The 26,990-nt window shown below is 43.2% G+C and overlaps 1 protein-coding gene across 10 annotated transcripts in view; it reads right to left on the bottom strand.

Moving 5' to 3' along the window:
* KIF1B (kinesin family member 1B) overlaps positions 1 to 26,333 on the bottom strand; it is a 74,959-nt gene extending 48,626 nt beyond the window's left edge. For 3 of the 10 annotated variants that reach the window (XM_066334530.1, XM_066334533.1, XM_066334534.1), the window contains exons 1-14: positions 26,224 to 26,333; positions 12,455 to 12,531; positions 11,171 to 11,350; positions 10,775 to 10,840; positions 10,261 to 10,439; positions 9,478 to 9,589; positions 9,310 to 9,387; positions 9,112 to 9,177; positions 8,120 to 8,195; positions 7,747 to 7,825; positions 7,332 to 7,474; positions 3,567 to 3,700; positions 2,473 to 2,552; positions 2,053 to 2,128 (exon numbers count right to left, since the gene is read on the bottom strand). In XM_066334530.1, coding sequence (XP_066190627.1) covers positions 2,053 to 2,128; positions 2,473 to 2,552; positions 3,567 to 3,700; positions 7,332 to 7,474; positions 7,747 to 7,825; positions 8,120 to 8,195; positions 9,112 to 9,177; positions 9,310 to 9,387; positions 9,478 to 9,589; positions 10,261 to 10,439; positions 10,775 to 10,840; positions 11,171 to 11,350; positions 12,455 to 12,531; positions 26,224 to 26,329 — 1,452 coding nt within the window. In that variant the 5' untranslated portion in view covers positions 26,330 to 26,333. Of the gene's footprint in view, positions 1 to 2,052; positions 2,129 to 2,472; positions 2,553 to 3,566; positions 3,779 to 6,157; positions 6,200 to 7,331; positions 7,475 to 7,746; positions 7,826 to 8,119; positions 8,196 to 8,349; positions 8,368 to 9,111; positions 9,178 to 9,309; positions 9,388 to 9,477; positions 9,590 to 10,260; positions 10,440 to 10,774; positions 10,841 to 11,170; positions 11,351 to 12,454; positions 12,532 to 26,223 lie in introns of all 10 variants that reach the window. The other 7 variants (XM_066334524.1, XM_066334531.1, XM_066334529.1 and 4 more) reach the window with 5 other exon arrangements.
* Between the last annotated feature and the right edge of the window lie 657 nt (positions 26,334 to 26,990).

The following is a 26,990-nucleotide window of genomic DNA, read 5'->3' as shown; positions in this document are numbered from 1 at the left end:
AGAAAAGGTTGCTTCCGTGGAATTTTGGAACTGATATGGAATAAACTTTGGCTTTTCCTGGGCTACACGGGTCAGGTGCTTATTTGGCAAAGTCTGTTAAGGTCAAAACAAAATCTAAAGCTACCAGTATTCTCTGACACCAACAGCTAATAAGCTCTTCATCTAAACTTCTAAATTTAAATCCACTACAGTTACTAAACCAACCTTCTTTGGTGAAAAAACCCCATTGGAATCAGCAAACAAGTCACAAGGCCTTGGTGTGAAAATCTGGCCAGTGAGATGGCAGTAAGCACAAGCACAAAAGAAAAGGCACAAAGGGTTAAACATAAGTAAAGCAGAAAGATGATAAAAGAGAAATAAAACTGTTAATAAGCCACTTGTCCCTCTGTTACCCTACCCTCAAACAGAATCAATTTGGGATAAAGAAATAAATTTGGCTTGGATTCCTTAGGAATATTACTTCCATCAACTTACCTTAGATGCTAAAAGTTTACTTATGAGAGCTTTTAACAGCACTTTTACAGAAGCCCAAAAATGGCTGGATGTTCACGATGAATTTGCCTTTGAATGAAGGACTCTGATTGCCAATTGCCCCATGGAAGATTGAATTGTAAGAACAGAAAGGGTTAGAAAAAAATACAGCTTTTTGACCCCTAAACATCCAGGAGTGACCCAAAGCTGCAGCTGAAGGTGTTCCATGCTGCCATTGCTGTTCACTGCACAAATCAGCACCTGGAGCTGTTTAAAGCTCTTCAATAAAGAGAAAAATGTAGAGAAACCAAATCCCAGACACAGTCAACTGCTGTCACACCACTACAACTTGCACCACTTGAATATTCTGTAAGAAATAAAGCTTTAGAGATGACGCTGGCACACCCAACTATTCACTCCTTGCATATGGTGAGATACACAGTGGTGCCTCAGAAGTGTAAGGTCTTTATACAAAACACTTCACATTTTCTATCTAAGTTCTCATCTCCTAATTTTCACAGCAGCCACAGTTGCTAGAAGGAGAACTAATGGAACTGCAAGGATAGCAAGGCACAGAAGCAGTCAGGACAGGGTTGGGAGTTTTACTTCTCCTAATAAATCCTATATAGGTAAAAATAAATACTATCTATCACCAAAGCAACTACTTTATCCAGGTGGCTTTTATACACAAACCTGATCAGCTGAAAATGGACCAAAAGAATCATCAAAAAGAGCTGATGGCCTCTGAGGAAAAATCTAAAAGGAGATGAGGATCCACAACAGAAGAGAAAGAAATATAAAGGATACTCCATGAATCAGCATCTTTACAAACCTTGGGCACTCCTGGAGTAGCTACCAAAAGCAAACCTGAGTTCTACCAACGCTAAGCATCACAGTCTAACTGAAGGATTAAACATTTTAACCAATTCTGGGGTTCTACATTTCTGTGCAGTGCCTCTGAATAGGCACCTACATCAAGTTTATTACACACCTGCACACTAAAATACTACCCATGCTGCTTGTCCAAAGATTTTTAAGATAAAAGAAAGCAGGTTCTTTTCCTTGTACTACTTCTGTAATTCTGCTTTACCTGCAGAGATAGCTTCTTTGCTAACCTCTTTATTTTACAGTTACAGCACTGATTTATGTCCTTTTCCTGCACAGTTCTGCTTCTGTCAAATTTCAGAGAACAGAACTAATGGCAAGTATGGAATGAAACATTCCCCTGTGTTCACTGGTTCATTAGAACATCATCCATTTTACCGAGGGGAAGAAGGAAGGATTAACAAACAATTCAAGGAATAACACCTAAACAAGCCTTAAATCTTCTCTGGGTATCTCAAAGAAGAACAGGTAGAGCACACAAAGGTCACACACAGCTACTGCAGAAAATGGCAACAGAATTAAGTCAGGGCACCTTCCAAGTTGCTACTGAATGAAGGTACATAAGGAGCTGCAAACTCCTCCTTGCAGCACAGCATCTCCTAAAGCAAGATCCAAAAGAGTTCAACACTCATCACCTTCCTCTCAGTTCGATTATCCTTCTGGGAACATGATGCAATAGTTAACAATTTTCTTTACCTTTTTGGGTGAGAAGACTCCCAGTGTTCCTCCATCTTCCCGAATGGCAACTCCCATTTCTGCCAACAGTGCCTCTCTGAGAGAGAAAAGCAAGATATTGACCCCATTCCAGGCTTCTTAGACAAGTAAGGTCTGATGAAAGCCAGGTAATGACTCTATTAGACTTTGAAGCAGCCAACCCAGGACTGTCACCAGCTCAGAGCACAGCAGGGCAAGGTGGTAAACTTCAGTCTGGGAGCGGGCTGTGGAACAGCAACTTCAACTGAGAAACCCAGGAAGAGCAGGAGTTCCTCCCAGCATTGCCCCTGCTGTCCTACACCTCACCCAGGGGTCAGCAGAACCCTCCCTAACACCATTCTGCTGCTCCATGGCTTTTGAACAGAGTAACTTTTCCCCTTTCCAGCACCTCCCATTCCTGACCTTTCCATCCTAATGGCCTCTGTTTTCCTCAGTTTCTCTTCCCACGTTTCGTTCAGCTCTGCGATGATCTTCTCAGACTCCTGCAGGCAAACATCAAAAGCTAATTTACAATTCTGCCCAAAGTTCTTCACGTAATAACACACAAAGCAATTGAAGTTTCTGCTCTATTTAGGCCTCAAATTAATTTCACACATAAAAAGGATTCCTAGCGCTTTAAAATTCTTATTTGTTTCCCTTCATTTTTAAAAGGGAAGATAGTCCTGAAGACGAGCTGAGAAGAAAAGATGACTTCATATATAACCACAGTCAGACTTTATTTTGAACCACCTAAACCCGTTTCCCTTTTTTGAAAAGAAACTGATGTACAGACGTGTTTCAGGAGCTGGATGCCAAGGCAAGGCAGAGAGCACGCTGTCACTGCCATGGCAACGGAGGTTTCCAGGAGGAAAGGGAAATGCAGAGTGTGCTCAGCCCCGTGGCAGTGTCTGATGGACAAACAGGAGAATGCTGCAGAGATCCAACACAGCCAGCTCTGCCCACTCCTGCACCCATGGACACTGGGGGGCTTTCACAGAACCCCAGCAATCCTCCACTGGTGCTCTCTGCAGTGGCTCAATGCCGTGCAGCAGGGGACAAGGCTGCCTTTGTCTGGCCCAAACATGCCATTCTGTGCTTCACATTTTAATCTCTGGGGGCTGGGCCAAGACAACAGTGGCAGGATTATTCTTCCTCCTCTTTTTCAACTGTGGGGTAATTTGGTTTTCTGACAACTGAGTGCATTTGCAAGTCAGACTTGGCTCACACCAGGCCTCTAAGTCTACGCTGAGGATCAAATTTTCCGTAACTACAACTGCATCAGAGGACCCCTAAATAAGAATCAAGAATTTAATTTATAATTTAATTGTAGCTCCAGGCTACAATTAAACCTAAATAATGCTAACAAGAGAGGCTGTGCACAGACCCAGTTTCTAGCCCACTGCAGTTAAGTGCCCTCTTTAAGGTGCAAGTGGGTTTCAGACAATTCCTGCAGACACAGGAGATATTTATGAAAGGAAGTTCTCCCAGGTTCATGATTCTTTAGCCTTGGTACCCACCTTCAGACGTTCAATGGCCTCTTCTCCTCCAGGTGTTGACATGATTCTTTCCTGTATACTGGACACAGATGTTAAGCCCACCTGACTACTGAGAGAGCAGGAGGATGGAGAGGCAGTGAGGGACCCCATGGAGGCTGTGGAAAAATTGCCAGGACGTTGATTCTCGGAGGCTAGCAAGTATCTATGCTTATTGTTCTGAAAATCTTTCAGATCTGAGAGAGAGACACACAGACAGAGGGAAGGCAGGAAGAGAGGAAAAAGGAAAACAGGAAGGGGGGAGGAAGAGGAAAAAGGGGAGGAAGAAAGGAAGGAAGGAAATACCAGTGTAAGAGGAAAGCATTTAAGCAGCAAGAAGGCAAGTTTTGTAATTTTTAGATGGCAGTTCTGAAACAAATCTTTTAATGCTTGCAACAGTAATATAGTAACTCAGCTCAGACCCTGAGGTTCCCTAGGAAAGACTGCATTATAAACCCTTTAAAACAAAAAAGCTTGAAAAAACAAATCACACATTGGCAAAAAGCAACCATCCTATTCCTCACTGAACACTAAACTGAGCACCTGAAGCTCAGAGCAGGACCAGACTGAGATCCTCATGAGATTAATGACATTTTGGGCTGAAATCTGAGACACCAACCTCTTAAGCTCAGGAAAACTCTCTTCCAGAGTCCTTTAATGTGAAATGATGACTAAGTAAATCTTTATCACAGCAGTGGTTCTGCTGCTAGAGCGCCCAGACCACACGGACAAAGGACTTCCTCTCCTTAACCTCTCACCAGAGAGGATGTGAATCCCCTGCCAGTGCATGACAGGGACAAGAGAACATAAGTTCACAATAACATCATTATGCTGCTTATTGACCTTCCTTATCTGAATAAAAATGGAAATCTAATGTATCTGCTCAGCTCATCAGAAATATCTGATAAGTGTCTTACACTTCAGAATGTGCTTCAAAGATTTTTGGCTGTTAGTTTAAATAAGAAAGGCCTTTTAAAAACCACCAAAATTAACAAGGTAGCTTTTGTAGCCTGAAAACCTGCAGGCCTGAAAATGCTGCCTTAAAAGCCAGAGAATAAGAAAAGCTGACTGAATGATTTAAAACCAAACATACAAGGGAAATTTATATTAATTTACTTGGCTTCTTGGACATGTCTGTAAACCATATCCTCAGAATAATCACACACCAAAAGAAAAATCTTCTAACATGAAAATACCAGGTAACTGAACAGCTCAGTTTTAATAACTTAGTATTTTAAAATTTAATTTCAAAGACAAATCCTTTAAAATAAATCACTTGAGGAAAGAAACAGGTCAAATCAGACCCTGCTAGCTATAAACAAGGCATCACACTTATAAAAAGCGAGATGCTCACCCAGACATAAATTTCCCTGTCCTCCTACATCTCCTGCCCTGAGCAATGCTGCCACTGTCAGCCCCACGCCCTGGTTCAGCCCATGCCCAAGCTGCTGTTTCAGCCTCATGGACACAATGATTGCCCCGAGTCAGTTTGAAAACCACCATCTGCAAATCCAGGAGGCAGGGCTGGGAGTGTCACAGAAGAAAAGCAGGTTAAGGGAAGGGAACGGTGGCAGGGTGAGGAAAGCAGGCATGACAGAGCAGGGATGGAGTCTCAAAGGCCATGCACTCCTGAAGAGAAAGGAAGTGGCACTTGCAGTAGCTCCCCAGTGAGCACAGAGAGCCCTGAGGACCATGCACGCTGCTCCTGGAGCCGCAGCTCTCACACCACCACGTGTGCACACCTTGGAAGCAGCATCAGAATGTCACACAGGCCAGCATGAGGCTTTACACCACCAGTAGCTTCAGTTTTAGGAAATTTCAGACAGATCTCTTTCAGCTGATATTGAGTAAGGGTCAAAAAGACTGACTGAAAGAGTTTAAAAAGTCTACCAACCTAGAATTTACATGGACTATGTTCCCCTTGCAATGGACTACATATATTCCCCTTTCTTAGAAGTAAAGGCCAAAAGACATAAAAGGCTCTTTGCCTGACTGGTTTTAGCCCTCTCGAGTTAATCAACTGCAACCAAGTATATTTAACCTCAAAAAAAGAGACCTTCATCAGTATAAGATGTCTGGCTTTTTTTTTTTTTTTTTTTTTTTTTTTTTAAGGACTATACAAAATACACTGCAGTGTCCAGGAGGAACTGGTAACACTTCATCCTGAGTTCATCAACTGAAACATTTAAAACAGATACTTCAAAGTGGAAAAGAGCTGCTAAAATGCCAGGAAGCTACAGGAGCAGGAACTGAGTAACTGGGGAAAGATTTGAAAGATTTTCTGGTTCAAACCTAAATCCTGTGCTGTCATGTAAACACACTGGAGAACTATCACTCTCCCTTCTGTATTCTGCCAGAAAGGAACAATGAACATTTGCTGCACTTTGAACTCTGCACATTTTTTTGGTTGTGTTCTCAGTCTAGGAAGTGCTGGTGAGACTGGTTTTCATGAACCTGCACTGCATTCCAGGGAGTGTTCTGTCTGGGATTTCCCTCTGAGAAATGCTGGCATGCAAAGCTCTGTTAAAAGCTGACCCAGAGAAAGCAGGTTAAAAAGAGAACCACACAATACACACATTTGACTCCACTTCCAGAGTATTCATCTCCCATTGGATCAACTGAAAGGAAGCAGGAGGGAAAATACAAGAAGGATCAAAACTGAAGGTTCACTAGTGACATAGGAAGGGAAGAGAATGCTACTTGATGTTTAAAGAAACCAAACACAGTTTTCAGTAACACAGTTTTTTCAGTTTGGATTTAGAACCAAAACTCAGAGACTGCAACAAGCATGAAAACACTTGTATTTCATTGTCTTCTGGCCCCATTCTCTCGAACACAAGCAAACAAAGAGATAAATACATGTCACATGTCTTTAGTAGTCTGTGACTAAGTCAGGACTTCTGCTTCACCAACAAAAAGATCTGAAAAATCAGAAACTGGTGCAACATTCCTATTTTTTACAGTCAAAGCAGCTTTTAATCCACTGGAATACATTCTGTGCTTTTATGGGCATTTCCTTCACTAGGAATTAAATCATATTACAGGAGAACGTAGCAGCTAAAATTTCAGTTCATTTTGTCTTGTTTGGAATCAGGACAAGGAAATTGGGCACCAGTGTGTTCTAGTGCTTTAAGAGGCTGCTGGCAAAGCAAATCAGTACAACACTGCTCTGCCAACCTAACTCAAAATCTCCCAAAAGGATTCATTAGTTATTCACAAGCAGCTGTTGCATAGTTATTTCAAGATGACAAATGATTTGTCACTCAGGGCACTGTCTAACATTAGCCATTGTTTTCTTTTCTGAGCGGGGATGGCACTGAAGCCACGTATCAACTAACAACCTTAACCCTCTAAGGAGGAAGGAAAGACGCCTTTTTTTCCTCAGTATGAAACTGAGTTTCTGCATCTCAGCTCTTTTATTGGCAGCCAGACAAAAAATCCTCCATAACAGACAGCAACTCCTGAATGTGTAAGATCTATTACATAAAAGCATTTCTACAATAATAGGAAATTCAAACTCCATATTTTCCCTTGGGAGTTTGAAGGTGCCTTGTCAACTCCACACCCAAGCCTAAGACGGTCATTCAAAGACAGAAGGGGCTGCCATTTCTAAAATCAGATTCCAAACTCAATTATCAGCGCCTATATTTAAAATCCGCGTTCTAAATCCCTTTCTCTCACAGGCTCAGGCCTCCCTCCTCTGCCAGAGAGGCCAAGCCCAGGACGGTGAGGTGTGTTTAATCCACTTACTGTCAATAATATCTCCCAGCCCTTGGGCACGCAGGAGATCCTTGAGCCTTGTCACCTCCTCCTTCAGCTCCCGCACCAGCTTGGCGTTGGGATCCTCGTTGATAACAGCATTGCACTTGATCTGCTTTGCACGATCAGCATACCTGCAACCAGACAAAACAATGTACCCTCACCACGAACACAGCCTATACACAACCTACATGGAACACAGGCATGCAGCAAGACAAGCACAGAAGTCATTTCGCTTCCAGTGTCCTGTCAGAAAAGCAGGCAATAAATCCCTGCTTCCTCTGTAGGGGAATTGAGCTGTTGTCAGCAGAGTGCTCTTCCCCACAGATAAGCTCAACTCACAATAAATCAAAGGTTTAAAGGACAAGGTAAGGCCTTTAAAGCAAAGAGCAAACAGAGAAAGTACCTTAAAGTGCTCAAAGTTTCATCGTAGTTGATGTCTGCTGGACTGAGAGCAGCGACCATTGCAGTTCTGGAGTTACCACCTAGAGGGAACAGGCAAGACTTTAAATGAAACTACAGTGCACACTCCAGGAGCTACCCACCTACCAAATATCAGTGTTTTCAACAAACTACACAATTCAACTGAATTCTACACTACTAAGAAATATACAAAAACCACAGGAAAGTTACAGCATTAGCACAAGGTGGACCTGTGAGGACTCAGATTTGGCTACTGAAGATATTTCAACTCATACTGAACACAAATTTGAGTTAAAAGAAGTCAGGAAATTCAGTGAGACCTTCCTCCCACACTGGCACAGACAAACCAGCCATACCTAAATTTTCTCGAAGGAGCCACGTTAGTACAGAATCCCTGTAGGGTATAAAGTCTGTCTTCTTCTTCTTTTTGCTCTACAAAGAAACAACACAACATGAAAAACAGGAAGGATTTTCTGCATAAGAACATCTTCCTGACATTTAAATTCTGTGTTCTAACACAATTCCAAGCAGCAAACATTCCACTAGGCAAAGACACCAACATCTACTCCTACTCAGACCATCCTACCTTGCTGGTGCAGTTATCCTAAGTTGAAAGCATTAAGAAAGAAGGAAGAAGGAGGAGAATGAGCTTCTTTACACAGATTTATACATCATTTCCATATCAGACAGTACTTCCTTTTCTTGAGAAGCCAAATTAATGAGAATTGCTTCAATTGAAAAAAAAAATCATCTAAAGAACACTTAAGCATATTCAACCTGTCCAAGGTGTTGACTCACTTTTAAAAGGAACAACAACCATTTATTTGTTTGGTTTTCTTTAATAGTAGTTGAGTACAAAAATAAAATACTGAGTACTTTTCTAAACCCACAACACTTTGCTTGGATCAATATATGCTCACTTAGGACATTATTAAGTCTTGCCATTGCAAAGAACGCCAGTGAATCAAATTTTTGCACTGCTGTTTCTATAAATTTTAACAACAAAGCTGCAGTTAAGTTTTCTAAAATTATTCTTTCAAATGAAGATAAAATTACTGCTGTGAAGGTCTAAAAACTTGCTATGTGAACAGGTCTTCTACATAAACACAGGCCTCTTTTGCAAGGCTTCTTCACAGTTAAACAGACCAAAGCTTCCATCTGTTGACAGCCTGTGTGACACCCACAGAATAGTATCAACTCTATTCATCTATCAAAATACACACAGCTAATAGGGCCGAGAATGCAAGGCTAGGAACAGCAAATGATTCTGCTGTACTGCACGGATTTTACTGCTCCCATCTGACCAGCTATGCAAAGGTTGCTGCAGGCAAGGAAAGGCTCTACTTACCACTTCAGCCAGTGCTGAGATAACTTTGCCCAGAGTTGTGAGAGACTTGTTTATATTTGCTCCTTCCTGAGGAAACAGAGAGCAGTTTTTTACAGCAGTTAAGGCTGTCCAGCCACGGAGGCTGGGCGTGGGCAGCTTTCTCCCCACATGAGAGGTGAGAGTGCCCACAGACTGCCCTCCCCAGCAGTGTCCCCACACCTTGAGCCGTGTCCCCTTGGCCCCGGTGGAGTCGGCGCGCTCGCTGCCGGCCAGATCCACCAGGCTGATCTTGCTGACCTGGGACAGCAACAGCAGCATTAGTGCTGGGAATTACAGCAAGGACACAACTACAGACGCTGCAGGGAAGGCTACTTATCCGTAACACACCTTCTCTGTGGAAAGGTCAGTCTCTGTGTCGTGTTTCTTCTGAGTGAAGACAATTGTAAACACAGCATGAGAGCGGCTGCTGGTCTCGTTCATGTTGGTGGCTGCCACAGTCCTAAAATATGGACAGATATGAGCACGTTTAAAATAGGACAACTACCTGCAGGGCTGAATGCAGCTGCAGAGGAGAGAGAGCAAGAGGCTGCACAGGTCTCATGCTGCCCTGCAACCAAGACCCAGCCATATCTACTATCATTATCAAACCCTTTCACTTTTTCAACCCTGAATTACTCCCATCTTCAGCACTGTTTAAACAGAGCTTGCTCAATCTGTGTACTCAGCAGTCCACCTTACATGCAAACACCAAGGAACACTTGAGCAGCATTTATGTGAGTCTTTCTCACACATTGTTAAATGGAGCCAACAGCTGACATGGAAACAACTAATAATGAGCCAGAAACTGAAGCTGGAATGCCAACTTTAGTCCCAACCACCCGAATTAAGGAAAGAGGAGACTACTCACATAGGTTTTTATACTAGGATAGTGACAGAATTCACAGCAAAGGCAGAAGTAAATGCCAGTATAATTATTTAGACTTCATCTCAAGTCATTACAATCTTTAAATGTCTACACAGTGATTTGCAGCACTAGTTCAGCACACAAAGCAATTTCAGCTTTTAAGAGCATTGATCAGTGCATATTTCAATAACACTCCTCACTTACAAGAGCCTTTTTTAAAGTGCATAACAGTGATAAAAATACACAACCCACTCCCAGCCACTAACCTGGCTTTGTTCCCAGCATCCATGAGGTCTGCAATGTCTGTGTAAGATGTGACTGCTAACTTGGACAGATCCTCCACGTAGGGTCCAAGGAGGGGATGTTCTCGCACCCGCAAATTCCCTTTGTTCTTCGGGTTCAACAAGTCTCTGACTCTCTCACAGTAAATCTCCATGTAACTCACCTGCAAACAGGAATTTTCATAGACATTTCAGTATTTCTAAAGGTCTCCTCCACAGCATTCCAGAGTGCCAGTGGTAAAAATTCCCCCAGTCCACCACAGGGAAGCAGTAGGTGGGTGTCTCTGGTCACTTAACAGCTTAAACACTGGCAGAGACAAGAGTCAAGTTTCCTGCATCACATCTCTAACATCAGCTGCTGGCCTTGCATCCACGTGTAGATCCTTCAACCATTTCAGAAAACGCTGGTGTGTAATGAAGAATTGTACAATAACCCAGCACCTAAGCTCAGGTTGATGTCCAGGATACAGACATTCTTTGATTCCCTCACCACACTCACCTCTACAGAATATGACATTTCCTCATTGCTGTTGTCATTGATTTTCTCAAACAGCTCTTCACATAGCTGGAAAAGAGATTAGGCCCAAGTCAGAAAGTCTCAATCTTCACTGAGAAGTAACTATCAGAAGACATCATGGAAATGGCTTTAGAATGAGGGCAGTGGAAGAAAATTAACCTAATGCATTAATGAGACACAGCCTCACTGGGAAGATAATTCATCTCAATCCTACATCACTATCAACCTTGTTTTGTCTAGTATCTCAACAGTTGCTCCAGGTATCAGCAGTATCATTATTCTGCACTGTAACATTAGCAGCAAGCCTTAGCTCTGTTAACTCCTCCTGCAGTATGGAATACACGTGTGTGTCTGAGGAAGCTGTAAAAACCAAACTACCTGGGGAATGATGCCTGCTTGGCTCTCCTCCTGCTTGCCCATCATGGTGTAGGATTTCCCAGCCCCAGTCTGGCCATAGGCAAAGATGCACACGTTGTAGCCCTCAAAGGCGTGCAGGAGCATCTCCTTCCCAATATCATTGTACACACGGCTCTGAGATGCAAAGCAGGGATCTTCAGGCTGGAAAGACACCAAAACAGCATAAATACAGACTTCCCTACCATTTGAGAAAGACTTCAAGAAGCAAATAGCTTTTTAATACTTTTTTCTTGTAGGCCAATCCCTTAGTGAGAGGAAAATGAGGCCATTTTCACACACAGGTTTTTCCCAAGGCAGAACAAGATGGAGAAGAACAACAATGACAATGTCACTGCATTGTTTGTGAGTGTATCTTATTTTTAATCTAGCATTCTCTTGCTTCCTGAAATGCTGTACTTTAACATTACCTGCTCCTGAAATCAGGACAAATTTAGCTGTGCTAACATTCTAACGTCGGGATCAAGATTTTATCAGACCTCTTCTGTTCCTTGATGCTGCTTATCTGCTAGTTTTCATGCATTCTGTTCATAATGTTCCTGTGACTGGGCTATAATCAACTTTCACGGCTGCTCTGAAAACCTCAGTAAGAGAGGTGAGTGTTTTATTGTGAAAACAGTCTCACTGACCACAAATTCGCTCAGAAATATTAAGTGCTATTTCACCCTCCAAGTTACTAAAGTTAATCCTAGAGAAATGTGTTATCCCTTCTTTCTACATCTTTAAGAAAACAAGGCAGGGGAGGAGGAGGTGGCAGAACACCACAGTTCTGCTGGAGAACAATTACTGGAAGTCAGTGAGAGCTCAGCAGCGACTCACAGAAGGGTGGGGCACAGGAGCTGGATGAGAATTTATTGCTTTTGCAGCTATTGGACACATGGCTCACTGTGCTGCCTTTCCCAGATACGCAAACAAAACCCAGTCCACGTATCTCCTTCAGCTGTAAGGACTCAAGCAACTGTCACTTGTCCAAGAGGAAAAATGAATTAACAGTGGCATGCGAGCGTCCTTAAAATATTTAGAACAGAACATTGTTGGACAATATTTTCAGGAATCTTTCAAATATTTACAAGTAGTTTTAGCTTTCTGCTCTCACACAACATACAGTGACAAGCTTTTAACCTGAATGTGGGTGAGAAAGATTGTGCAGAAACATCTGACAGAGGTGGCATGATCAGAAGAGAATGTTAAATCAAACCAAACAGTAACAGTAACAACAAAACCAGGTTTTCCTGTAAAAGCACTTACCGATGTGTGGGACCAATAAGAATAGTCAAAGCTGAAGGACTTTGGTGCTTCCTTAGGATTCTTTGGGTTGATAATACCTACAGGAGATAAAATTCAAACTCTTAGCTAACTTGACACTTAGGAGCCTCATAAGTAAGCTGGCTGATCTGTGAATCCAAGTATTCAAAGTTGCCACATGGCACAGGAGGAGGAAGACTAAAGTAACAGACTCACTGCTTCCTAATACTATTATTTCTGTAGGGCTAATTTTAAATCAGACAAGAAAAAAACCTCCTATGGAATGTGGAGGAATGTGCTGTTGCTTAACAGAGTTATGTGTATTCCACACAACCAAGAAAAGCTTTTCCAGATACTTTTAGGTTGTTGGGTTAAGTACTTCGGGTTTTTTTCCTTCCCAGCAGAAAAACTGCTTGGTGTAACCTCTGCCTGTAGGGGAGCAATACACAATGGATCCAGCAGTCACTGTAATGGCACACACCACTCCTGCAGTGTCTGTAGTCCAGGGAAGGTAATTTATAAGCACAGCCCTTGTTGCAGAATTGAATCTCTACTGCTTCCTTCTTTTTGATACTACAGTGCTGGAAATACTTCAATCTATTATTTCCAGCAGCTGTTTTCAACACCATCTGTGTAAGCAGGACTGTAAAAAGCATAGTCCTGAGGGTATCAGATAAACCACCTTGCATTTACACATCTGCCCCTGCTCCTAAAGCAGCAATTTGCCTCTGAGAGTGAGACACTAACTGTGATGTGTGCAAATAAAGTCCACAAGGAAATAAGCCATACAAAGGTGTCAGCAGTCTTCCTGGGGATGATTTACATCCTGATACCAGACATCCTAGAAAGAAGATGCTTATTTCTCACATATTCTGACAGTTAGGTTATGCTTTGGGAGATGGGGGCTCTTCCGTTCATTCTGTGTTAAATAAAAATTTTATCACCCACAGCTCTTACCATTTCAAACAAGAACCTAACATCTTGTTTCACTGAAATCTCTGAAAATGTGGTTACAGGATCCCCATTAAAATCAAATCATTCCTCTACCAGATGCTGTGCTCCTGAGCAGAGCTGTTGTCCAAACTCAGTGTGGAGAAAAGATCACAGCCTGGATTGCAAATAGCAACAGTTGCTACTCTATTTCTGGTGGCCAACTCCATTTCACTTGGATGCACCTTGTGCTGACATTCTTGCCTTAAAAAAAAGCTGACAGACATGCAAAGCCAATGAATTATATGCACCACCACAGTATCAAATTGCAAAAAATACTTGTGGCTTTGGATAGCAACGCGGGCATCAACACAGAACAAACTGTAACCTAAGCAATCATCCATGGCTCTGGCTCCCCTTTACTTGCTTTGCCAGAACAGCACTACAGCTCCACTCACACTATTCCACCAGCCCTAAAGAGAACAAAAAACAACTCCCAAAGACAGCTCCCTGCCCCAAACTTAAATTAGTTCTCTCCTTGCCATGTATTACAGACCACAACAACTCAGCAATTTCTCATTTCTCATTTAAAAATTTAACATCAAAGCTCTGAAACATAAGGGAGACTTAGTGCCTTGTAGCTGGAAGTCCCCACCCAAAAAAGCAGTACAAATAATAGAATTTCCACATTAGTATCTGAAAAAGCACTACAAACTTGTCATTAGTTCCCCTTTCTTGCTTCCAGCCTAAATTTGATCCATCACATTGGAGAAGAGTAAAGTTCAGGCTCTGTCATTTATGCAAGTCACTCCATTCAGCTCCATTTTTTTCTCTTTTTAAACCATTGTTGGTATTATTGTTATTGTTATTTTCTGGACAGACTTTCCTCAGCCCTTCACACTGAGTTCCACGTCCAGCTCACTATTTTGAAAATCACTTTCTAGGCTGCATGTTTATGCAAAGCATATCTTGAGAAGTGTATCAGGAAAGGGAGTTTAATGTGCAAGAAAGCAGCTCTGTCAGAGGTTGGGAATGCAGCTGCCTGGCCAAAACCTTCCACTGCAGCAGGAATGGGTCAGAAAAATCCTCCCAGCTGCCAGGAACTCTGCATGCCTGCTGGCCTCACCACTGTGCTCCAGACACAGCCTTTGCACTCAGCTTCTGCTCCAAGCCTCAAGTCTATTCATCCCCATTTTTCTTTCTTCCACACAGGCTGCATCCTCCATTTTCAGAATCATTGCTCTCACAGAATTCTCACTCTACAAATGAACCCAGCAGAGCTGACTGGATGAGAAAACAGAAGATTATGATCTCAACAGGTTTCACCTGGACTGAAACCCTCTTCGTTTGGGGCACGGAGCACCAGGTGGGTGCTGCCAACACCAGTGATGTCTGATTGGTCTGGGTTTGAAACCAGAGAACAGGTAATAATGTGATTAAAACACCTGGAAGACGATGAGGCAACTAAGAAACCAGGAATTCAAACTGAAATGACTGACCTCACTTGAAGGTATCTACTGCACCAAGTATCATCTTTGGAGGGACAAGAAAACCCATGAAATCCAGCTACTTTTAATGGATATTTCTATAGAAGAAATTTAAAGGTTCCTTATAGTACAGGTAAGCTTTATCCTAAAAGTTCATGTGCCAAACTGGAAAAAAAATTAATTAGACTGAGTTGGCAACTCTGATTTTATGTACCATGTTCTCAGCCTGCTGTTTTCCGCTGAACAAGGAAACAAACGCAATTAAAACAGAAAGAGGACTGTTTCCAGTGTCTCCAGTATCCACAAGACTACTAACAGTTTCAGTTACTTTGTTTGGTTTTTAAACCATGCAAGGCCAAGATGAATTATCGCAGTGAATCATGAAACAGGTCATCATCTATCTCCTCTCCCCACAGCAGCCTCACCGCACGGTCCACACGCTAATGGTTTAATTACAGAGCCTCAGGAAATGGGAAAGGCAATAAGGGACATGATCACAGCAGGAACACATTAATAGTCTTTTTATCTTACAGAATAAATTTGTTTATCTGCTATTTCAAAGGTCCAATGTGGCAATTAACCCTTCTGTTTGCAAACTGACACTGCTGCTTTGTGCTGCAGCTATAATTACCATCAGCATGGCACCACAGCAGCTCTGGACGTGGAGTCAGCCAGTTTCTGAGAAAATCCCTCTTTCAGGCCTCTTGCTTCACCAAGAGCCAATTTATTATTCCTGGGGTATCTTTTGGCTTTCCACAAGCTAAGCTTTCTGCACCTAAGAGGCACTGGAAGTGCGATTTTACAGAATCTGCTACACCACTGCCACTGAAACACGTCACACCTGGAGCCCCAAGGTGAGAAGGATGGAATGAGCTGAGGATAATATTCCTGTGGTGCAGTGCCTGAAATCTCCTCCCGGACCTAAGCAGCAACCACGGCAGGGGTTAATGCCCATCTCTTACCTTTGGAATGGAAGGCCAAAAAAAAAAAGGGCAAGGGAATGTTCATGGGATTAAAATATTTTCTACAAATCATTGATTTGGCTGAGAGAAATGCCCATATTATTACTTTTCTTTATCTGAATAATGAATTTCTGGAAATTTTGAATAAGCTTCTCCTTATGAAATACTGAACTGTGTTTTCTACCTCTGAACACAAATAAAGCAATCCCAGGTGATGAAGTGTGATCAGTGAAAGCACCCTGTGTGCAGAGCCCTGCAGCAGAGCCAGGACCCTCTGCCAGGCCCACCAGACACAGCCTGCCCTTGGAAGGCTCCTCTGCCCTTGCAGCTGTGCAGGGAGCCAGGCTGAGCTGCCTCACTCCAAACACAGCTTCCCTGAGCTGGAGTCATCCACACATTCTACCGAGCCCAAGCAATTTCAACTAGGCTTTTTAGCTGTTTAAGCTTGGTGGACTTTCTGATACTTGTAACTATAAACATTTTATATCTCACTGACCAAAGGGTAAGGAAATGCAGCTCGAAAAGAAATTTCTTCCCACCAAATAATCTAAATTGCTTTAGTATTATATAAGACCCAAATACTGGTTGGTCCTTGTACGGGACAAGTACATAGTAGGAGCAGCACAGAGGAACAAAAGAGAAAGCAGGAGCACAATAAATGAAAGAATTATACCTTTAAATATAGACTTAGAGATACAGACCAATCTCCACAAAACATTTGGATTTTAACATACCCTTACTTAAACAGGCAACTTCATCTTTTGGCATTTTTATTTCCACAGTCCATCCCACTTGTTCCTTAATTAACATTTCATATACCATCCACCATCTGCTTTTATCAGCTAGCACAAAAATAACATATACTTTTAACCTTTCAAATCTATGAGCTCAAATTCATCCCTAGTTTTTTAGCAAACACTGTAGCAATACTTGTAAGAACACTACTGAAATAGTACCCACTTATTTCATAGTATCTATTATATTGCGTTCCTATTGTCATTTTACACATTCAAATTTTTTGCCTTACAATCCAATTTTCATTTCTGAAGCTGAAATTCAAAAAGCACAGGTTAAATATGCATTTTGTTTTATAATTTTAACCGAGAGCTGATGCAAAGTTAAAATCTTCTAGGGTATTTCCAACTGGAAGCAGCATTCTGTCTTTTCACTCCTTACTGAACGCACAAAAACACATTCCCACTTCAAGCCTTCATTTCTGGACTTACACTCCCAGTCTCCTTTAAAACTAACCAAGTAAACAGACAGTGGGAAGCTTACAAAGTGGGGGGAAAAAAAATCCACAAAAGCAAGGAAACTTAGCCAAGATCAGCCCCCTCATTCCATTCCCATCTACTCAGCCACATAAATATTTTTGCAGGCACAAAGAGCGACTCTAAGTGCTGCTTAGCCACTCCAAACTCGTATCAGATTATGACACTGAATTTGCAGTCCAAGCCTGATCTGCTCTCAGCAGGTCACAAATTTGGCAATTAGGAATTATCTGCAGTTCAATGTCTGGGGACGCCGAGCACACGCAATCCCTCCTAACACGCTCCTGGAAGAGACAGACAGAGGGCAGAGCACCCCAGAGGCAAGGGCTGCAATGACTGCTGCCCGGCCCGGGGGGCAGAGCCGCCCTGCAGGGCTGGCTGCCAGCGGGCTGGCTCCACTGGCCGCTGGGGGCTGGCACTGGCCACCCTGGGGGATGGCACTGGCCACCCTGGGGGATGGCATCGGTCACCGGGGGGGCTGGAATTGGTCACCGGGGGGGCCACCATCGGTCACCCTGGGGCTGGAATTGGTCACCCTGGGGGGATGGCACTGGCCACTGGGGGCTGGCACTGGTCACCGGGGGGGCCACCATCGGTCACCCGGGGGGATGGCACTGGTCACCCTGGGGCTGGAATTGGCCACCCTGGGGGCTGGCACTGGCCACCCTGGGAGCCACCATCTGTCACCCTGGGGGATGGCATCGGTCACCGGGGGGGATGGCATTGGCCACCCTGGGGGCTGGCACTGGTCACCCTGGGGCTGGCATTGGCCACCCTGGGGGCTGGCACTGGTCACCCTGGGGGGATGGCATCGGTCACCCTGGGGGATGGCACTGGTCACCCTGGGGGATGGCATTGGTCACCCTGGGGGATGGCATTGGTCACCCTGGGGGATGGCACTGGCCACCCTGGGGACTGACATCGGCCACCAACTGCAGCCTGCCCTTCACACAGACACCAGGGGCCAGAATTCACCCGGCCCCAGCCCAGGATTAGCTGCTGCACAGCTCTGCCACCAAGGGGGCTGGAGGGACCCCCACACTGAGGAGTTCTGAACAAACAAACAATTCCTGATCAGAAATGAAACTCAGTTATGATGAAAGCCGAGTATGGAACTGGAAAAACCGACCTTCCCAGGTTTGTGTACCACAGCCTGCTCTGTCATCAACATCTGCCATTCCCATATTGCTGCTGTAACAGCAATGCTGAGGGCACAAAACCTCCTCAATTTCTACACATGAAATAAAATTAGGTTTCTTCTCACGAAGACAGGCTGCACACCAGCCTCAACAATTCTCCCTGTGGCAGCATTATTCTAGCCCAAGCACACATTCCTACCAAACGCCACCACCCAGAGACAGCAGCTAGCAAGAAAAGCAATGTCTTCACTTTTGTTCTCCTTAACCATTAGTAAAGGAATAGGCAGACATTTTCAAAAATCATTCTGGTCTTGACACAACTTTGGAAGGAGTAACTTCTGGGGGGGGGCAAAATAAAAAATAATTGGTTTCTATGCCTTCTTCAAACTCTATTTGGATCAATATAAGCCGTAGTTTTATTATGCTTGAATAAACAATTTATCCAATGGAAAAAAAAAATCTGGGGCTTTCAGAATTGACTCCACAAGACCAAATTAACATTAAATACAGTATCTTAAAAAACACGGGTCTGGAAAATATATCTGGACCATCTGCGGCCTAGAATGACAACAATGGGAACACGTTCCTTGCAGGGAGCAGGGTGGAGCAGGCATTCTTTATTTGCTGGAACGTGAATAACACCACAAAGACACGTTTAATACAGGCTTCTTTCCTAGGCATATGCTGCAATCAGATCTAGGGCCACAGTGCTTTTATAAGACAGGCTTTCGGGGCTGTTATTATAAGAGATAAATGAAGGGAAATGGACACTTCCAGCTCCCGAAGCAGCGCTTGCTTTTCAAAGCATTGTTTGCATTTTTCAAACCATTAGGAGGGAAGGAAACCAGCAGAAGCTAAGCACAGCCCGTTTGGAATTCCACCGGCCCGTCTCCCCACGGAGGAATCGCAGCCCTGCTCTGGGAGGAAGGCTGCTGGGGAGGCAGCAGCCCAGGGCAGGGCCGGCACCGGCTCCCAGAAGCTGCTGGAAAGCCGCTCTCATCCTCAGCTGCTCTCGCAGCTCCACGGCTATAAATACCAGCTCCCAGCTGGTGTTCTTGGAGAACGGCACGCCAGCAGGCTCTGCAGCAGGCAGCCACACCACACTGCTCTGCCGGGCTGAGCAGCTGCCCCAAACCATCCCCAGAGCTGCATGGTCCACGGGCTGACTCCCGGGAACGTCCTGGAGCACAGGCAGCGGGTCAGGTCAGTGTGTGGGGCTGGGTGAGGGCTCCAGCTGAACCCTGGCCTCAGGGCTCACCCTTCACCTGCTGCTCTGAGGGGGCATCACCAGCAGCCTCTCCCCAGCCCATCCTCACCTGCAGACACGTGCCAGGAGCACAGTAAGAGAACACCACGCAGCACTGCAGTCTTGGGGAGGCAGGTCTGAAGGATTTCAGTCCAGTACTTAACTCAGTTTGGGCAGTTCTTAATAGTGGATGTCTCTGGAAGAATTTGTGTAGTGAATGAAAATATCCAATTCTTCAAGTAGTTCCTATTAACAATTTGCATTCTCTTTACTTCTACTTGTGTACTAAAAGGCGGCAGTTTATTTAAGCATTTGATTAAAAGAATCATCTCCAGAGGCCAAGCTCTGCGTCAGTGGGCACCAATTCTGAAGGAGAAGCACTTCACATGGAGAATCACCTCTGACAGAAACTGCTCAGGGCTCATTATAACACCTTTGCTCTAGTCCCACACTAGATCCATAACACATTGTAGTCTAACTGCATTTAACATCAGCTGGAACACCCCAGCCATCAGCCCACAGTCTCACTCCAGAACCAGCATTTGCATCTCTAGCATTTAAAGATCATTAAATGTTCCTCTTCCCCCAGCTCCCCAAAGTCACCTTCTAAATTTTTTTAACAGTACAGAATTAACACTTCAAGCTATTTTTATTCAATCGTGAGAAAGGCTTTAGAAGGAAAATCAAGCACGTTAAAAATCCACATTTTTATTTCTTCTCCAAAAAGATATTCCAGGCTTGTAGCAAAGCACATGAGCTGTCAATAGTGCAGGGTGTTCAGAGACAGTGACTAAGAAGACTTGTGGACACAAATCCCTAATGCTGCAGAACAGAGAACTCTAATGCTCCTATTGGTAACAGGACATCAGCAGAGTCTGGGTAACCTCAGCTGTTGTGACCTCTGTGACTTGTCTTTCAAACCTCGGCCACAAGAGCATTCAGGCATCCTCCACGTGACGCCCTTTATCTCCCCATGAACAGCCTGTTCTGATAACACACCCACCGTGAATGCAGTGCACTATTATCATATTGGACAAGCATTCATTTAGCCTGCACCACTAACAAGGATTTACAGGCCAGAAAAATCAGGGCAGGGGTGAAGTGACATTCCTGCAATGCTGTTTCTTCTCCCAAGACAACCTCATCATGCAAGGTACAAGTAGAAAACATTAGAAACACCTGGAAAACAAAATCAACCCAACCAACGAGAAAACCAAGCTGTATGCCTTAAGAACCAATGCTTTTTGGCAGGCACAAGGCATTAAAAAGGGAATATGGTTATTTTTTGAGATATCTAAAAGTATTATTTTCATAAGGCAAGTCAAAAGTATATCAATAAAAGAGATGGCTGAATTTTGATGAGGTTACCTTACTCTATGAACCTTCCAACAGTTTTGACTTTTGCATTATATTTCAAGTACCACTGATTTGTAGACAAACATGTAATAAATCAAAAGCCTTTTAAGTTCAGTCCTGCTTTCCCACCCATTTTTAATTTGCCCCAGACCTGCATAAAGCAACACACATCTTAAAAGAAAAAGAAAGAAGAAAGAAAAAACCAAAGCAAAGCAGAAATTAAAATAAGATGTTTCTGTACTAGGTTTTTTGTTTTCGTTTTATATTTTTTTTAAATTTAAACGTTTAAATCTAGATCTGAGGTTTATACACCTTAGGGAGAAAAAAAACCCCAAGCAACAAAACAACCATTAGAAGAAATACACCTTTTTTCACTACAGCTCTACAAACGAAGGGCAGGGTGCCTTCCCAGGGTTTTCTGATGCCAAGGATGCCTGGAGGAGGAGCTGACAGCCACACGTCTGCAGCAGCAGCTGGGGCTATGGCTGCTGGCAGATGGGGCCACTCCACGGGCCTATTTTTATTGAACACCCAACACTTCAGCAGCCACCAAAGACCCTGCCAGCATTACTGAACACAGAGGCCACTGCGGAGTGACAAGAGGTAACTGTGGGTGCTGACCTGAGGATCCAGGTGCACTCAGCCCTTCCAGCACACCTGGGTGTGCAGCTGCCCCTCTCACTGGTGCTGTTTGTGACACACCAGAGCACACAACAGCCACAGAGGAGCTATCGTTTCACCACTTGGCTTGACTCTCTCACTTGCACAAACAAGATGCTACACCCCATCTGCATTCATCTAGTGCACATCTAAATGCACAGACACATTCCAAGTAGGGCAATTCCCTATTTCCTTGTTCCATTTGTTTCGTTTTTTACACCTGTATTTAGATTTTTAAAAGAATAAGCCTGCTGGGCTCTTTGCTAGTGCTTAGTATTTAAATGCTGTCTTGTAGCTACTAGTTTGAACCTCTGCTTCAATTTCATTTGTTTTTATTTATGCATTTATTTACAGGCCAGATTATCAAATCACTTCCTCAAAAAACCGCAAAACAAACAAACCAACGAGAAAACCAAACAAAACCAAAAAATCCCTCAAACAAGCAAAAGCAAAACCAGAAAAAGCACAACACTCGAGGAGTCTTTAGGCACAGAACAGCTTCTTTTTTTCTGCTCAATAACCCAAGGCAGCAGCTGCCAACGTTGTTTATATTTGTTACATTTGAAAAGCCCCTACAAGAATGAGCACAAGAACTACTGACACACAAAACACCCTTAGATCTATAGCTCAGCTTTCATGTATTACACTGCAGAATCTCTTTCCCACTCACCACAAAAATAGTCATTAATTAACTGGACAGGAATAAGTAATTAATACATTGTGAGCAAGAGGCATTGGTGTAAACCTTGCTGAACAAAAACTGGAAAAAGCAGGAATTAAAGACAAAATGTATTCAATCACAATACGCTGAAAGCCATTACCTATATTTTAATCATTTATTTCAAAAAGCCACTTGTGACTTTGGCCATGATAAGCCACTTATTCAGTAATTTAAAGAATATACTCTTCAGAACTCTCAATGAAAACATCACTTCTGCCAACTGAATTCAATTCCTTAGCAGGTGCTTTTGAAAACAAACTTATGTTTCTTAGCATGATTTCTAAGTGGTAATTATTTAAAAATATGACCTTTTCTGAAATTAATCCCACTCAGTTACTGTTTTGATGGAGTTTTTTAATAACTGATTTGATGGTGACATTGCCTCTTCTTTGGAAAGTATTTTGCATTCCCAAGTTAATTTAAACAGCAGAATTTTACAGCTTCTAACTTGTGCTGTCTCTAAGATTGCTCCATTACCTTTCCTTCCCCTACCCCACTTCTCTCATGTCCACTGAAGAACTCCTGGCAGTATCATTCCAATGGATCCCATCTGCAAATAGATGTGATCAGAGCAGCCCTGGCCTTCTGCCAAATTCCAGCCCTTTAATGCAGTCAGCACACGGACTTCAGCTGAACTGCACAATCTCAGTTTGGAAATGTGAACTTAGACATAAAGACTGACAATTTAAGTGCAAGATGTAGAAGAATAGAGCAGACAAAAAAGAAAAAAAAAAAAAAAAAAAGACAAATAATATGTTTCAAGTACTGATTTCAAAATTTCCACATTTTGCATCCTTCCAGCAGAAAAACAGAACTCTCAATTAATTACTCACATAAGTGTTCTCAACACTATGGCTTAAATATCTTGGCACAAATTCTCTTTTTCTGAGATTAAGACATACCTAGAACTGTATTCACCTGCACTGTCATTTTTAAACAAGGAGAAATGATAAAGACAAGAGACCTACTGTGAACCTTGATTAAAGGTCTTGATCTCCTAGGAGGAAATTACTTTAAAGGCAGATAGGATAACGAGTAAATTCTAGAGGAGTGCTCAGCAAACCATGTTGTTTTGCTTCTAAGGCAAAGGAGTGTGTAACGAAATTGAGCATAAGCTTTCTAACCCAGAGGGACGTTTTGCTTTGCTGGCAAGCACCCTGTGAATGACAGGCAATCCCCAAAGCCCTAAACAGCTAAATTCACACAAAAACTGTCCAACAAAAGCAGCATGTCAGGCAACGACCCTGGTGGCATTCTGACTTTAAGAACCTACTTTGTTATGTATGTCGAAAACCACTCCTTTTTTCACATATTCATCTAAAACTATTTATAAATAAAATACACCTGTCATACACTTTATTATCTGCATCTTTATACAGTTTTCCTTTACATAATCCTAAGCACTTTGCCTCAGTTTCACTGTAATGCAGTAGTCTCTGCCAATACATTTACAAAACTCAGACTTGACGAAGTTTAAAGGCAGGACCCATGAAGGATTTGCAGAACAGCTTGGTCAATCAATACATACAGAATTAAAGTTCAAGTAACTGCCAAAATCCCTTCTTAGCTACCAGACCTCACACTGTCTCATCAATCCGGTATCACGACAGTCCATTAGGCTTTAATTCCAAGATAAGGGAACTTGAACTGTCCTGGAGGCTTAAAATAGCCACTGCTCAGTGTATCACCATCCTCTCAGGTTTGCCTCCTGTCAACTCCATCAGGGCACAAATGAAAAAATAACATTCGCAGGGGAAAGGTATCGAAACCTTCATCATTTCACTGGCACATTTGAAGGTGTGAAGAAGGAACTCCTTAGTCTAGAATTACTACTGAATTCCCTTTATTTTCAAATTGCTGCATCAGAGATGAGTGTCAGATACACTAATTTCCCTTTATGTGCTCAGCTTTTAGTCAGCAAGTTCAGACCTTAATAACCAAGAGTTCAATAATGTAACTGTGGGGTCACAAAAAACAGAGCATCATGAAAATGAAAGACTCTTTGACAGAACAGCACTTATGCTCCCAAATCTAACACGTGGCATAAAAGCATACCAGCTGAAGCATTCCAGCTGAAGTTATGTGGGTTAGACAACTTGGTTAGGAAGATTCTTTGGAGAAAAGATTTCTGCTGGTTTTTTCCCCAACAAACAATGCCTTATTCACATCCTTTATTATACAATCCTCTTCTGTTCAAACTACTCCTCTGTCCACTGCTTTCTTCTATTTCTCCTCTAAGAGGGAAATAGAGGGAAAAATATCCCACAATTGTAACAATATTTAACTATTGCAACTGCTGATTCCTTTCCACAGCCTGTAATGGCCCCGATGACTTAAATCTGACCATCTGTCACACCACCCAGCCTGACCAGAGCCACAGCAGGCAAACAAAACGCTGCAGATTCAAACATTTCAGAGTATAAAATACAGCAAAATAAGTAATTTCTCTAAAGACATTTCCAATTAGATAAATGTGAAGTGTTTTTCTCCTTTGGACAGCTGATGCAGCTTCTTGGAAATGTGGCATTGTAGTGCAGCTCCAGCATTCAGAAACAGAAGCAGTGTCTGGCCACAGCCCCAGCTCAGACAAACCAACTGCCAGACACTGCCAAACAAGGTGCTTCCACAGGCTCCTGCAATTCAAACACCTTAAGCATCCAAAATTACTGCTGTGAGGACTGCAGCAAGAGAAGCTGTTACAGAGGCAGCCAGTGGTGCTGCTGGAGCCCAGAGCTCGTGGCATTTCCATCACAAATGTCCCCTAAGGAGGTCTGCAGTCCTTCCACTCTACACTGGGTCCAATGATGGCACACAAGCACCTGTCCTACCTGAGATGGTATCAAACCCCTCCCACCCGTACCTTAAATGGAAATTTTGAAACCCAACCCCAAAAAAGTTTCTTTGAGTAGTATTGCACATAAGGTCTAGATAAGAACTTTCTGCAGTAAAAAACAAGCTCTCCTCTCTATGACACCTCTCTTCCAACGAAACGACAAACACTACATCATTTAAGTGACCACAACCAGGACTAAAATTCCACTGCAGAAGCACAAGCAGGCGGACGTACAACCTTGGCTAAAAAAGAAGGGAGAGGCCTGTATGAAACCTCCTTTGTGTTCAGAGGCATGAGTAAACACTCAGGCAATCAGACAGCGAAATAACTCCGTGCTCTTGGAGTGCTGCTGCCCACAGCTGCAGACAAGACGGCTCTGCTTGATGAGCTCACACTGAAAACTGCCCAAGAGGAGCAGTCCAGGGCAGAGCTGCTGGTCTGCAGGGAGCACCGACACTCCCTCACACGCTCCCAACACCGCCCTGACCTCAAGTACCGAAAACAACCACCCAACGACCAAAGGAGGTGTGCCCACACACATTTTCCCACAGAACAGCATTCTCCAAATCGCACCCACAACAATTACATGGGAAGCTTAACACTCCTAATTGGTTAGGAAAGAAGATGATTTTAGTCTGTTATTTTGCTGTTGTTTAGACAGACCTGCTCTGGAAAGCATAAAACTTGATACTCTTTTCATCTCAGCTTTCTCAGCCAAATTATGCTCTTAACCAAAAGTACATACTGCAGAATAAGCACACCAAGAACTAAAGCACCAGGTCCAAGCAGGATTTATACCCCCACAACTGTCATCTGGTGGTCTGCAATGTGTCCCTGTGTCTGCCTACCCACACGATATTCCCAAACACTGAAGTTCACAAAAAGGTATTTTTTCACTTTGGTACTCCAATCTTTCTGTAGAATTTTCAGATCAGCAGAAGCAAACACTATGAACAACTATATAAAAATCAAGATACTTGAGATTTTAGACTTTCTAGCCACATGCAGAGATAATCTCATTTGCAATTACACCCTCAGAAAAGCAGTGTAACTAAACGATTAGTTCTATGTGATACAATGTACACAGTTCACAGCTGACAGAAGAAAACATTTAATAGGAAGGTGGGAACAGAGCAGGACTCCCTCAGAGGACTCCAGTGAACTTACTGGTGGAATTGCCTTGCATCTGGATGATGCATTTGGACTCCTTGCTGGTCTCCCGGGAGTTGAAGGGGCGGACGCGGACGGCCACCTTCACCGAGGCCCCCGACATCCTGGCTGCTCAGGGACCGAGGGGACAACAGCCTTCCAAGTCAGCCTCCTTGCTGGTGTTCTCTACGGAGAAAAACGTCACCGAGTTATTTACCGCTAGCGTAGTCAAGGTGCTGAGAAAATCAGGAAGGTTCAAAGTTCATAAATGCGATTTCTGCTCTGCAGATCACCCTCCCTTCCCCCAAAAGGTGTCACTTCAAAGGCAGAACTGCAAATACACTTATCAGCACCTGTTCACTGTCTCCCTAGTCAAAAGTTTGTCACCTGAAGCAGTTCTTTTGAAGCGTACAAGTATTTGCTTTCATTACTTGGTTTTCTTCCAGAAAGCAAGGATGCCAATACCAAAATAAATATCTGGTTACAACATGTGTTAGGCTTAAGCTAACAAAGATAATTTTAGCAGTAAAGACACAGCTACTTAAATTTCATCATGAGGCAGTGACCATACACCCCATGCCCAGGTTCTCACACTGCCAAGCCTTGCTGCCACAACGCTTTAGCAATAATATTAAAACTAACCCAAGTGTCATGGGCCACAGCACACTGACTTTCAATACACATGGCTCCAGAGAAAAGGCTGCACCCTCAAAGAACCCCTTGCAGTCCTGGGAAAGTCCTCTTCTCGAAGGAAATAACAACTCATCAACTACTTCTGTATCTAC

The sequence above is a fragment of the Sylvia atricapilla genome, chromosome 22 (assembly GCF_009819655.1).
Source record: "Sylvia atricapilla isolate bSylAtr1 chromosome 22, bSylAtr1.pri, whole genome shotgun sequence".
Lineage (NCBI taxonomy): Eukaryota > Metazoa > Chordata > Aves > Passeriformes > Sylviidae > Sylvia > Sylvia atricapilla.
Note: the sequence above shows the minus strand (reverse complement) of the source record. Positions and strands in the feature narration are given on the sequence as shown.